We start from the raw sequence: 14,434 nt of genomic DNA, 5'->3' as shown, positions 1-14,434 counted from the left end.
CCCCATCCTGCCTGGTGTCATCGGCATAGGCTGGTGGCGGTGGTGTAATGGTATGGGGAATGATTTCCTGGCATACATGAGGTCCGTTGATACCAATTGAGCAACATTTCCATGCCCTGAAGAATTCAGGCTGTCCTGGAGACAAATGTGGGTCCGACTCGGTACTAGATGGGTGTACCTAATAAAACATAGGAATATCCCGTTTTTGACTGCACTGGGCCTTTATCTCTAATATCTTACGAGTAAGAATAGAGGGAATAGGGAAGCACCACAGAGAACCATTTGACACTGTGGAATGGGCTTCCTAAGTGCTTATCAGTTGACAATTAGTCATGTATTAGCAGCGTCTTAGCACTTATTGATCATATGTAAACATAGCTAATTTGGGGATAATACAATATTAGGAATTATTAGACCCAGTGTTTTAAGCAGTGATTGTCTCCATGAGTTATATGAGTGGGAATGTGGAAGAGAGAAAGTAAGTTGTAGTAGTGTGGAAAAGTTGAGGTCCTATGTGTAACAGGCGTCATTGTGCCTGCTTAACGGTATAGCTTCCTTCGTCATGATCCCGCACTGGACCTCGATCTTTGATCCTCTGCCTTGCAAATACACGTGAGCACCTGTTTTAGCCAATTACGCTACATAAAAACAAGCGGTTGGATAGCGAGAGACATTCCAAGCTGGGGTTATGAATCTAACTCTGTTAAGTGTGTGTGTGGGTGTGTGTGTGTGTGTGTGCAGGCATTGGGCGTGCATGTGCACCCCTGTGCGTGTTGCGCGTGTGTGTGGACCTGTGTGTGGGTGTGTGTACCTCAGTGATGAAGGCCTTGGCGGTGGCAGGGCTCATGAAGAGCACGGCCCGGCGCAGTGTGTCCCGGTAGCGGTGGAGCTCCTCCACCCTCATGGTCCGGAACATGCTGGTAATCATCATGTTGATGTTGGACTCCACCTTCTGAAGCGACACGTCCATGCCTTGCTGAGACGTCTTGTCCAGGAAGTCCTGGATCCCACGGATATCTATATGGAAAGAGGGAGGGATGGGTGGAGAGGGAGAATGGGGGTAGAGCGATAGGGGCAGGGGAGGGAGAGGGGGATAAACGGGGACGAGATGGAGAAAGGGAGAGGGATTTGCATCACATTCATTGTGCGGACACCTGACATGGCAGTCACAGTTTGGTGAACAAGTAGATTGAATGCCAGATAAAACATCTGAGCCGCTATTGTCGAGTTAAAGACATGTCAATAAACTCACTGACCATCTTTCCACAAACTATAAAAAAGGTTATTGAAGATCACCTTTCACTGTTCCCCATAATATGTATTTGGATACCGGTACTATAAAATCACAGTATTATCCATTCACTTTTATCACATTTGCTCTTGTAGAAAAGGGTTGGAATATATAGCCCATTAGCATGTATTTTTCAGTGTGCTGGAGTGAGACCTGTGTAGTACATTTGTCACTGCAGCGATGAGGCTGATGTCTCACAGAGGAGGTAAATAAAACATGAATCATAGCCAGAGAGCTGACTGGCTGCTCATCTCCTAGCAAAAATGACCCCATGTCCCACATCAGCCCGACACGGGCTAGCCCACAACAAGCCCAACACAGACTAGCCCACATCAATCCCACATCAGCCCAACACAGGCAAGCCTGCACCAAGCCTACACCAGCCCAACACAGGCTAGCCCAACATGGGCCAGGCCACACCAAGCCCAGCAAGGTCTAGCCCACAAAAGCACAGCTACCTCATAATGTAGTGTCGAGGGCTCATCAGAATATTTGGGGGCATAGTTTACAAATACCTAATTCATGTTGTTAAGTTAAAAAAAGAATACAAGATAAAAATTGCTGACACCCTTCAAACCAATTAGGGATCAGAACTTTACAGCAAATTATCTCAGAATCATCTTTCTTCAAATATAACCTCATAGTTAATTCTATGTTCACACGTTCTTTTTGTGAAACCATTTCTGAGAGTGTCGTTCCAGTTGAAGTATTCTGTTGTGTGATGGCAACAAATAAATGATATTGTACACTGCCAATGATGAAGTGTGTTAAAAACCTTTATGGTACCGGGGGCAGTATTGAGTAGTTTGGATGAATAAGGTGCCCTATGTAAACTGCCTGTTACTCAGGCCCAGAAGCTAGGATATGCATATGCATGGTAGATTTGGATGGAAAACACTAAAGTTTCCAAAACTGTTAAAATAATGTCTGTGAGTATAACAGAACTGATATGGCAGGCGAAAACCTGAGGAAAATCCATCCAGGAAAAGCTATTATTTTGAAATGGCTGTTTTTCCATTGAAAGCCTATCCACCATACAAAGACGCGATCCCTATGGCTTCCACTACATGTGGCCAGTCTTTAGGCATTGTTTCAGGCTTTTACTCTGAAAAATGAGGGAGAAACAGCACTTTCAATGAGAGGAGAGTGGAAATTTCCAGAGATGTTTCCTGCTCATGACCAGGAGTGCACCTTTCTTGTTGACGGAGATATTGACGGAGATATTGTCCGGTTGAAATATGATCGATTATTTATGACAAAAACAACCTGAGGATTGATTATAAACATAGTTTGACATGTTTCTACGAACTTTTATGGTACTTTTTAGATTTTTCTTCTGCCTGCTGTGACCGCGCTTTGTGCCAATGGATTACTGAACAAAACGCACCAACAAAACTGAGGTTTTTGGATATAAAGAGGGACTTTATCGAACAAAACAAACATTTATTGGGTAACTGGGAGTCTTGTGAGTGCAACCATATGAAGATCATCAAAGGTAAGTGATTAATTTTATTGCTATTTCTGACTTTTGTTACTCCTCTACTTGGCTGGTTACTGTTTGTAATGTTTTGTGTGCTGGGCGCTGTCCTCAGATAATCACATGGTATGCTTTCGCCGTAAAATCTTTTTGAAATCTGACACTGTGGTTGGATTAACAAGAAGTTTATCTTTAAGCCGATGTATAACACTTGTATGTTTTCGGAATTTTTATTATGAGATTTCTGTTGTTTGAATTTGGCGCTCTAAAATTTCGCTGGCTGTTGGCCAGTGAGCGGAACACCTATCCCCAATATTAAAATACTTTGATAAGTAAATGTGAAATTTTTCTGGTAAGATACATATGATAGTAAGAACTTGACTGTCTTTCTGATCCATTGTAACAGCCATGTGATCCAAAGGGGTCGGCTTATTCCAGGGGAAGTGAGGGCTGCACTTGGGCCCAATGTGGGAAGCCTACGTGGGGCCAATATTTTAGCCAGCATTGGGTCTACATCGTGCCAATGTGGACATGTTTTCTGAGCTCTCTCTCCCTCTCTCACATTCGCACTTTAGCTGTCTCCCCCCTCTTCTTCTTACTCCCACGTCGCTCTCTCTCTCTCGCTCTCTCTCTTTGTCTTTCACACTCGGTCTCACTCTCTTCTCTCTCTCTCTCTTCCCCTCTCTCCCCTCTCTCTCAGCTACAAGGGCAGGCCTTATCAAATCCATTACGTAGCTGCGTCACTGGCTGAATGCACAATCCAACTCCTACCAAAGACGAGTCCAAAGGTGGCTTCAAAGATGTGCTACTGATTCAGATGTGCGGGCAAAGCAATAATTTGCAAAAGCTGTGCTTTGGGCTCTGAATGAATTGGTTCCGTGATACACTAACTCAGGCTGTGTCTTTCTTTAAGCTTTCTATGTCAAAAAATACACAGTACAACTGTTTCAATTAAATCCTAGTCCTATAGTGTTGAGATATATACTATATATATACAGTTGAAGTCGGAAGTTTACATACACTTAGGTTGGAGTCATTAAAACTAGTTTTTCAACCACTCCACACATTTCTTGTTAACAAACTATTATTTTGGCAAGTCGGTTAGGACATCTACTTTGTGCATGACACAAGTCATTTTTCCAACAATTGTTTACAGACAGATTATTTCACATATAATTCACTGTATCACAATTCCAGTGGGACATACGTTTACATACACTAAGTTGACTGTGCCTTTAAACAGTTTGGAAAATTTTGGAGAAATGTCCTCTGGTCTAATGACCATCGTTATGTTTGGCTTGCAAGCCAAAGAACACCATCCTAAACGTGAAGCACGGGGGTGGCAGCATCATGTTGTGGGGGTGCTTTGCTGCAGGAGTGACTGGTGCACTTCACAAAATAGATGGCTTCATGAGGAAGAAAAATGATGTGGATATATTGAAGCAATATGTCATGACATCAGTCAGGAAGTTAAAGCTTGGTTGCAAATGGGTCTTCCAAATGGACAATGACCCCAAGCATACTTCCAAAGTTGTGGCAAAATGGCTTAAGGACAACAAAGTCAAGGTACTGGAGTGGCCATCACAAAGACCTGACCTCAATCCCATAGAAAATGTGTGGGCAGAACTGAAAAAGCGTGTGCGAGCAAGGAGGCCTACAAACCTGACTCAGTTACACCAGCTCTGTCAGGAGGAATGGGCCAAAATTCACCCGAACTTATTGTGGGAAGCTTGTGGAAGGCTACCCAAAATGTTTGACCCAAGTGAAACAATTTAAAGGCAATGCTACCAAATACTAATTGAGTGTATGTAAACTTCTGACCCACTGGGAATGTGATGAAAGAAATAAAAGCTTAAATAAATAATTCGCTCTACTATTATTCTGACATTTCATAATAAAGTGGTGATCCTAACTGACGTAAGACAGGGAATTTTTACTAGGATTAAATGTCAGGAATTGTGAAAAATTTAGTTTAAATGTATATGTAAACTTCAGACTTCAACTGTGTATATATATACACAGTATATAGTTGACACCCTTGATAAAGATGAGCATGAAATAAATCATTCAAATACTGAGCTTTATTGTATGCTCAAAAAAATTGGGAATTCATATTATTTTATACTAATACAATTGCTCAGAGAAAGATACAGTATGTTTTTCAACAAGTATTATATATTTTTTTGCTCCAAAAAGTATGGGTTAGAATAATGTACACCCTTTTTTCAATACAATTCAATACCTCACCTTGCGAGGATAACAGCACTGAGCCTTTTTCTAAAATGTTTTATGAGTTGGAGAACACATTGGCAAGCTCTGCCAGGATCCTCTGCCAGGATCCTCTGCCAGGATCCTCTGCCAGGATCCGCAAGTGGATCTTTCAGCAAGACAATAACACATAGAAATCCACAAATAAATGGTTCATCACAAAATCAACATTTAGCAATGTCCATCTCAGTGTCTGGACTTGAAACCTATTGAAAACCTGTGGTTTGAATTGGAGAGGGCAGTCCATATGTACAGGCAAAGGATATCAAGGATCTGGATTCTGTATGGAGGAATCTGGATTCTGTATGGAGGAATGGTCTAAGATCCCTTCCAACGTGTTATCCAACTCATAAAACATTTTAGAAAAAGACTCAGTGCCATTATCCTCGCAATGCGAGGTATTGAAAGGACAGGGGTGTCAATAATTTTTACCCCTACCCTTTTGGCAGTTTTTTATTACTTGTTAAACAAAATCTCTTTCTCTGACAAATTGTATTATATAATATAATTTCCAAAATCCTTTGAGCATACAATATAGCTCAGTATATGAATTATTTTATACAGTCATTTTTTCCTCATCTTTATCAAGGGTGTCAATAATTTCGGACCACATTGTATATACTATACAGTAGTTAACTTATGATGTAGTCGATGTGGACAAATTATGACAATGCCTTAGTGTCATTGTCATCATTAAACAATTAACAGATTGATTGCACCTCATTATGTGCTGGGCTGATGCGATGGTGTAAGCGATGTAATCCATAGAGAAATAATACACAGTCAGACGACGCAACAATCCAGCTGTGGATGACATCATCTGCCAGGGTCTAAAGTTCAGAGGATGAGAGTTGGCCTGGAGACGATACCCATGTGGAGGGCGAGGAGGAGGGGAGAGCAGCAGGTAAAAATTGTGCAGTGGTGCGCTGGAGAAGGGAGGGAAGGAGGGAAGGGACAAGGCGACAGGACAGACAGGTTTGCTAGGAAGAGGAGAGAAGAGAGAGAGAGAGAGAGAGAGAGAGAGAGAGAGAGAGAGAGAGAGAGAGAGAGAGAGAGAGAGAGAGAGAGAGAGAGAGAGAGAGAGAGAGAGGATCAAACAGTGAGGAAGAAAAACTGTGTTGCTAATGTGAGTTCTTCACTAGCGTTAACATTTACAGTCATGGACACTATTGTGACCTACATGTATCAGACTAGATGGAAAACTGCCTGGGGAAACGAAACAAACAGACGTGTTGGTATGGGAGAATAGATTGTACTATGAGGCACTTTCAATCTGTAAGAAACCAAGGCGTTTTCACAATCAGCATTAGCCTCTCTACGTTAGCATGAAGAGAGGAGATTTGACAGTCTAGGTCACAGCTCTACCTCTGGGTATTCCTCCTCCAGTTTCCCAAAATGTGTCCCGAAATTAAAACAAAAGCTGGTGAGTAGAGTCCAGCCCCGCCCCGTAGCCATGGCGACACAGGGGCCTATATGTCGAGACTTCCTGCTGAACTGAGGGATGCTAGTCTAGGTCTATACACTCCAGCTGTGAGTCAAATCTAAAAGTATGGGGTTCATCCACTAACATTTGGTGCTGGCTAATTTGATCATTGTGTGTGTGTGTGTGTGTGTGTGGTGTGTGTGTTGTGTGTGTGTGTGTGTGTGTGTTGTGTGTGTGTGTGTGTGGTGTGTGTGGTGTGTGTGTGTGTGTGTGTGTGTGTGTGTGTGTGTGTGTGTGTGTGTGTGTGTTTGGACACCACCTACTCATTCAAGGGTATTTCTTTATTTTTACTATTTTCTACATTGTAGAATAATAGTGAAGACATCAAAACTATGAAATAACACATATGGAATCATGTAGTAACCAAAAAAGTGTTGAACAAATTAAAATATATTTTATTGTTGAGATTCTTCAAAGTAGCCACCCATTGCCTTGATGACAGCTTTGCACACTCTTGACATTCTCTCAACCAGCTTCATGAGGTAGTCACCTGGAATGCATTTCAATTAACAGGTGTGTCTTGTTATAAGTTCATTTGTGGAATTTATTTCCTTATGAATATGTTTGAGCCAATCAGTTGTGTTGTGACAAGGTAGGGGTGGTACCAAGAAGATAGCCCTATTTGATCCATATTATGGCAAGAACAGCTCAAATTAGCAAAGAGAACTTTAAGACATTACTTTAAGACATGAAGGTCAGTCAGTCCGGAAAATGTCAAGAACTTTTGAAGTTTATTAAAGTGCAGTCACAAAAACCATCAAGCGCTATGATGAAAAGGAATCTCATGAGGACCGTCACAGGAAAGGAAGACCCAGAGTTACATCTGCTGCAGAGGATAAGTTCATTAGAGTTTACCACCCTCAGAAATGTGTTATTTCATAGTTTGATGTCTTCACTATTATTCTACGTAGAATATGACAGTTCAAATTCCTAGGCCCATATTCATAATAGGTCTCAGAGTACGAATGCTGATCTAGGATCAGTTTTGCCTTTTAGATCATAATAAATAAGATCACATGGACAAGAGATGACCTGATCCTAGATCAGCACTCGTACTCTGAAATGCTTGATACATGTGGTCCCTGGACTCTCTGGGTTAAGCCTGTGATTGTAGCACCATATCAATCAATATTCAACAGACTGTAACAAGATACTGAGTCTGTTTATGTCTTAGCCTCTCCCATATTACATTCAGTCCCTACAGCACTTCATTACCTTAACCATATCCGCCGCACAATACAACAACTTCAAGTGAGTTGTGCACCCATAACAGTAAACCTTGTCTCCCTATTCTAACTATCTTAATCTGTCTTTATCAAGGGAGCTGTTACAATTCATAGCCAATGGTGCCAAACCAAATTCAATTACATATCCTTGATTTATCTGCATTAGCCTTACTACTCTCATGCCCCTATGTGTGTGTCTCAAACCACAAGCGTGTGTGTGTGTGTGCGTGTGTGTGTGTGTGAGGGTGTGTGTGTGTGTGTGTGTCTGTGCTATATGCCTTTATGCTGATTGAGTGAGATGTAGTTCTTGGGCTGCCTCCATCAATCCCAGAGTAGCTGCAGCATCTCTTCTGTGGCTAATGCTTTTACTACGCATCACAACACACCTGCACTACAAAGAGCTCAAAAACAAACCTGGCTACATCGCACCATAAATCTCTCTCCAACACCTTGGAAGAGAAAGGGCTCCCTGTAAATATGAAAGACTAAGATGGGGAAGTACGGAGGCTCACATTTGAGGCTCAGATCACAGCCACCTTGAGGATGTGGTCCTGTGTGGCTCAGTTGGTAGCGCCTGGTGCTTGCAACTCCAACGGTCATGGATTCGATTACCGCTGAGGCCACCCGCACTAAAAATGTATGCACGCACGAATGTAAGAAACAAACTATTTAACCTTTATTTAACCAGGAAAAGCCAAATGAGACCCAGAGTCTCTTTTTCAAGGGAGAACTGGCCAAGAAGGCAGCAACAATCGATACATGACATAATTAAAACATACAATACAACAACATGATCCAGCCTAAAAAAAAGCATTTTACACTCCTCCGTAACAGAGTCTCCCATCAATATTTTTAAATTCATTCAGTGGCATGGATAAAAGTGTCTGCTAGATGGCATATATTATTATTTTACTACCTTGAGGAGCACAGCTGCTCACCAGGAACTAACCGTTGACGGCTGTTTTGGAATGACCTTCCCAAAGAGTCCTATGTTGAATCCAACCGTTTGTTTTATGTCATTTTATTTATGTCTTCAATTGTAAGTATGTTGCGATTTTAAATGTTCTGTGAGTATGTTGCGATTTTAAATGTTCTGTGAGTATGTTGCGATTTTAAATGTTCTGTGAGTATGTTGCGATTTTAAATGTTCTGTGAGTATGTTGCGATTTTAAATGTAATAAGGTAATAAATCATTTGATTTCATCAGATCGTGTATGTTTGGCATGTTTGTAATGTTCTACAATCCATAGGTTTGGGTTGTCAAACTGGCACCCTGCACATGTCACCAGATGTCTTGATGAACGTACTGGTTCTCTTTCGAGATATGTTCTCTGTCAACATTTACTGAGATGCTTACACCAATTATAGGATAGGATGAACTTTAATGCACCGCCGTATACGTAATAAACACCTTACATTACTGCACGTACGTTTATATTTGTTAGACTCATCTCTCTCATCAAATATCAAGCTATGTAAAAGAGCAGACACTAGCTATCTTTGATCAATTCAAATAATTATGTAAATATCATCCAAATAATAAAGAGACGGCTAAAAAAATCAATATATTTTCTGCCTAATATGTTCATATGAGCGCACAGTAGTCGTAGTGGACAAACTCGATCGGGAGTGATACATGCACAGCAGAAGCTCTGACTTTCAAAATCCACTGGAGTTCCTGTTTCGGAAAGGGGGCTAGAGATTGGTCAAAAGTCAGTGGTGGGCCGTCAGGGCCTGCAAGGCCTTCTCTGCTGGCCTAAACATCATCAGAATATAATTTTTTTTTAAATATATTTTCCCACAAATATGTATTAAATTATTCCCCAGAGTAAGAGTTATACTCTCCATTTCATAGCTTTCCTCTTGGTTGCACTGCTTCCAGCCCCAGGTTGAGATTTGGAGGGCTGGTCTTTATGTTAGATCTTTTATCCAATCATATTCAGCCATCATGTGTTGCCAGGGGTCTAAAATCTGCTCTTAGGCCTTCAGAATCAACAGTGCYGGCGCTTGTAGCTTAAAGTGAATGGAAATTAAATTTTGTGTCAACCAATCAGCTTTAGAGTTGGCTATTGTACGCCTGCTGGCTGGCTCCAGTGTTACACAGGAGCCAGCTAGCAGGCGTAGGGCGTCCACGTCTTTTGATTGGATTACCAATATTGAGAGGCAGGTCCTATGGGCAGGTCTATGCAGATCTAGGAAACTGAATTTGATAAACGAATTAATTCGCGTACTACCTAAACTGTTTTTTGAACCCACAATGGCGGAAGGAGGAGAAGATATCGATTTGGTCGAGGATATAATTATAACGCCATTCTCAAGACGAACTTTTCAAGAAAAGTTAGACATTGTAAGGAGAGGTCGCCCGACGCCACAAAGCCTGTCACAGGCGGGAAAGGGGTTCGTTCGTTCGCCACTTTCAAAGTTTAAACTATGAGCGCTGTCAATGGCTCACAGGCTCCGAGAAGCACTGCAAACTGTACTGCTGGGAATGCCTATTATTTGCAAGTGATCGATTTGGTGTTTGGAGCCACACTGGCTTTGCAAACTTGAGTTGTCTAACCAAGGCAGCAACGAGACACCAAAGTACGGCTGGGCACTTACAAGCAATGGTGCTTTTGAAAACGTTTGGGGACACCAGAGTGGAGCTACAGCTCTCACTCGTCCTGCGTTATGTGACGGACACGGGAGTCAAGGAGCGATTTATCCGGTTTGAAGATGTGACAAGCGGCAAGCGAGCTGATGACATTGCCGCTCTTATTTTCCGTTTCTTGGAGGAAAATGAATGTAGTCTGGATAAAGTTGTGGCACAGTGTTTTGATGGCGCAGCAGTCATGGCATCTGGACTCAATGGGGTGCAGGCTAAAGTTAAGGAGAGGGCACCGATGGCCTTATTCATTCAATGCTATGCACATCGACTAAATTTAGTACTGACTCAAGGAGCCTCAAAGCTTAAAGAATGCAAGGTCTTCTTTGCCAACCTCAATGGCCTTGCAGCATTTTTCTCACGATCCCCTAAGCGCACGCAACTGTCTAATAATCAGTCTTTGGTGAGTAGGCATACAATGCATGTTATTTTTTATTAAATGTGTATGTATGTTTCGCATTTTATTTCGTTAATATTAAATAGCCTATATATTAACATAATAAAATGGCAAATAGCCTATGTTGCAAATTATTTGTTTTCTTTTATTTTCAGTGAATAGTTATGTGTCTTTATCATCACGGTGAAACTGCTTTGGGTGCGACAATGCGCTGTTTAGTGAACACACTGTATTTATTTTTTGGGGGACTTAAAGCTCAAAGTTTGTGGACCAGAAATGGATAGAAGAAGAATATTAATATAACTCTGTTGCACTCGACTATGTTCTTGCCTATTAGTTGAACTGTACTGTATTGTACTCTTCCCCTGCAATTCTCTGAAAAAAATGTCAATTTCAAGGTGACGCAACGCCTGGTTATACTGCGTTTCTGTCTAAATGTATAGTGTCTAGAGCCATGGCATCTAAATGATGGTAATAACAGGTGGATTAATTCGGGTGGGACTGTGTAGGACCTCACTGAAGGCCCAGGCGCCAGGCCCACGGCACGCTACTGTCAAAAGTAGGGTCAATGCTAAACGAATAGGAAGGTTGCTTTGAATTCCTATGGTGGTAAAAGAGACTCTGGCTACGCACTGCTTTCATCCAGGGGGCCATAAGGAGCCCAATAGAACTCTGGTCAAAAGTATAGGGAGTAGGGCACAACTTGGGATGCAAACATTGTGCTTCCTCTCTGCTTCCCCGCCATCAACCACAATGGGCCTACTTAATCGCCTCCACTGTCAGGTTTTGGCCAGGACTGTTCTGGTTTTTTGTCACTAGATGTCCCCATTGCACATTTTTTGTACCTTTTGTTTTTCCCTTGCTCTAATTATTGTTTGCACCTGTATGTCGTTCTCTTGTTAGTATTTAATCCCTGTGTGTTCCTCAGTTCCTTGCTCAGTGTTTGTATGTTAGCACCCAGCCCCAGCCCAAGCCTTGTTGTGAACATATATTTTTCTCTTGTTGGATTTTCCAGAGGTTCTCTGGTTTTGTTCTTTTGTATTTTGTATTAGTCTTTTAAGGTTTGTTTTTCCCTTGCTGTTTTTACCACTTTGTGGATTTCTTTGTATTTTTGGAAGATATCTATTTTTTATTAAACCACCATCTCTAGTACTGCTGTGTCTGCCTCATCTTCTGGGTTCTGCCGATTTAGTGACTGTTTCTCGCACCGGGTCCTGACATCCACTGTGTTATCTGCACATGGTCTCGGTTCTAGGATCTCAAAGTGTGTCCCACAGCGGCTCCAGCATTCAACTGGGATTTCACCTGCGTGTTCTCAATAAGAAACCATCAGCTTTACGTGTCCTCGAAATGAATAGTTCTCATTACACAAGCAGGGGGAACAAGACAGTGTTCATTTCACCTTTTTGCCCCAGATGAGAGTCAGTATCTGCAGCCAGCGTCGTAGCATAATACAATCCATTTATTGGGAAATGTTCTATATATGCTATCCAACTAGATTAAGTCTTGAGCCCAGTAGGACAGAGGAGAATGTTCCTGATTCAATAACCCCTACAGTTACCTTCCAATCACCGGGTTCATGCAAATCTGGGAATTGTGTCTCTTTTTTTTTTGTTCCACAGATCACGTTTATTTGGCATGATAATTTCACAAGGAGTTGGCAAAAGAGGAGAGACAGACTGGAACCCAGGCTAGATAGGCTGATAGGAGCGACAGCTCAGGGAACTCTTAAATCCCCCTCATACAGACACACTGAACTCCCCCAGTTTTCAGTCTTCCGACTGCACCACTAGACCTGAAAATAGAGGAAAGTGGGCAACCCAATTCAATTTACACATATTGTCCTCAAAGCCGTTTTTCAGAAGACAAAGCGATGTATGAGAGAACACTGTTACATCTCAAAGAGCTCGGGCTTAGAGACTGGTATGGTTAATACCTGGCAGGCCCATGTTCTGATTCGCTGGTCAAAACCATGTTGGGGCTTAAGGATGGTGAGTGGGCTTGGCAGCCGCAGAGCTTCATTATAGCACTACACTACACCACAGTGCAACTGGCAGTGAGACCCAAAATGCCTCCATTGGCTGGTCTGCTGGGAGCCACACTTATTTAGCCATCCCTGATACTTTTAACATACTGCAGTGAATTATGGGACATGGGCTCCATAGGGACATACATGGGGAGTGGAGACAATGCCAGACACAGGACAGACTCACATACACCCATACACATCCAGTGATGAACATAATCTCTGTCTGCCTGACCCTTTCTCTCATGCACAAACACACACAAAGGCTCTCTCTCTCTCTCTTTCTCTCACATACAGTACATAAACAATCCAGTATAATGAAGGTTGATGGAGATGGTGGGAAACATTTACAATGTTCATGCATTAACTATGGGCCTCCAGAATGCAGGGTTGCAGAGTTCAGGCCTCTATCCATTAGCTTGCTAATGTCTGCCATGCGGCGAGTCTACCAGATCTCCAACCCATATCTTCATACATCATTGAATGCTTCCCTATGGATGTCAACTACAGTACCCCCCCCCCCCCTCCCCACTCCCTACTCTCTGAACCCCACTTCCCAACATACCTGGGTTCACATAATATTCAAAATATTTTAAAATCTTTGAACGTTTGCTTTAGCCTGCCAGGAGTGCCAAGTGGTCGGGGGTTTCACTTTTGGGATCGTTCTATTGGTTTCTTTGCAAAAGGCGGCTTCATTAAAGCCCAGATCTAGTATTTGATATGATTTCAAACAGTATTTGAACCCAAGTCTGCTTCGCCCCACTTCCCCTAACATGGCCGCCCATGAAGCCTTACCGTATTCCTGGTCGTAGAAGATGATAAACTTCTGCCAGCTGTACTCGCTGACCACTTGGAGGATGACGTCATTGAGGTAGACGGGCGGGCGCACGAAGAGGGTGTAGTCGTCCTGGCGGGTGCGGGTGGTGATGAGGGGGCAGCTGGAGCGAGGGGTCCCGGCAGTGGCCCGCTGGATGAAGAGGTGCGGGATGTGCATGGCGTCCGCCAGCGACTGCAGGGAGCCCGCTGACATACAGCCGATAGAGCTGACCAGCGCCAGGATCCCCCTGTTCACTCAACTCACACAGCTGCACAGAGGGTGAGAGAAGGAGGGGGGGGGGCGGAGGGAGGGAGAGGAGAAAGGGATAGAGAGAGAAGAGAGAAAGAGGAATTTTTAAAGTTTTCAAACTGAGTAAAAGAGGACATACAGAATGACATACATTACCATTCTGAGTAAGGAAAGTTCATAGGATTATTACGGTGTAATAAAGTTGTGTAATAAGGTTGTTGGCCATAATCACTTGCCAGTAGACAAAAGCAGGGCTCATGCAATTGGTATCATATATATTAAAGTGGATTGAAATATATCTAATTGGGATGTCTTTTGTCATTGAGCTACACAAAACTCCATTATTGTCAAGTGAAAAGAAGATTTAGTTTTTACAAATGAATACAATAAAATAACCAATATATAGTTGTTTGCATAATTATTCATCCCCTTGTTGAGGCGAGCATACATTTGTTCAGTGATTCAAATTGGCATAACAAATGAAATAATAAGTTACATGGACTCATTCCATGTGAAATATAGAGTTGAATGATTTTTGAATGACTACCCCTTCCCT

The 14,434-nt window shown here is 42.4% G+C and overlaps 1 protein-coding gene across 2 annotated transcripts in view; it reads right to left on the bottom strand.

Annotated features, from left to right (window-relative positions):
• The window catches only part of LOC111957531 (glutamate receptor ionotropic, delta-2), a 705,651-nt gene extending 691,754 nt beyond the window's left edge, over positions 1-13,897 (bottom strand). For both annotated transcript variants that reach the window (XR_011474713.1, XM_023978383.2), the window contains exons 1-2: positions 13,608-13,897; positions 812-1,017 (exon numbers count right to left, since the gene is read on the bottom strand). Coding sequence is in view for 1 of the 2 variants with exons in the window: in XM_023978383.2 (XP_023834151.1) it covers positions 812-1,017; positions 13,608-13,842 (441 nt within the window). In the remaining variant the exon portion in view is untranslated. The remainder of the gene's footprint in view (positions 1-811; positions 1,018-13,607) is intronic.
• Between the last annotated feature and the right edge of the window lie 537 nt (positions 13,898-14,434).

The sequence above is a fragment of the Salvelinus sp. IW2-2015 genome, linkage group LG33, assembly GCF_002910315.2.
Source record: "Salvelinus sp. IW2-2015 linkage group LG33, ASM291031v2, whole genome shotgun sequence".
NCBI classification, from domain to species: domain Eukaryota; kingdom Metazoa; phylum Chordata; class Actinopteri; order Salmoniformes; family Salmonidae; genus Salvelinus; species Salvelinus sp. IW2-2015.
This window is presented reverse-complemented; position numbering and strand designations above follow the sequence as displayed.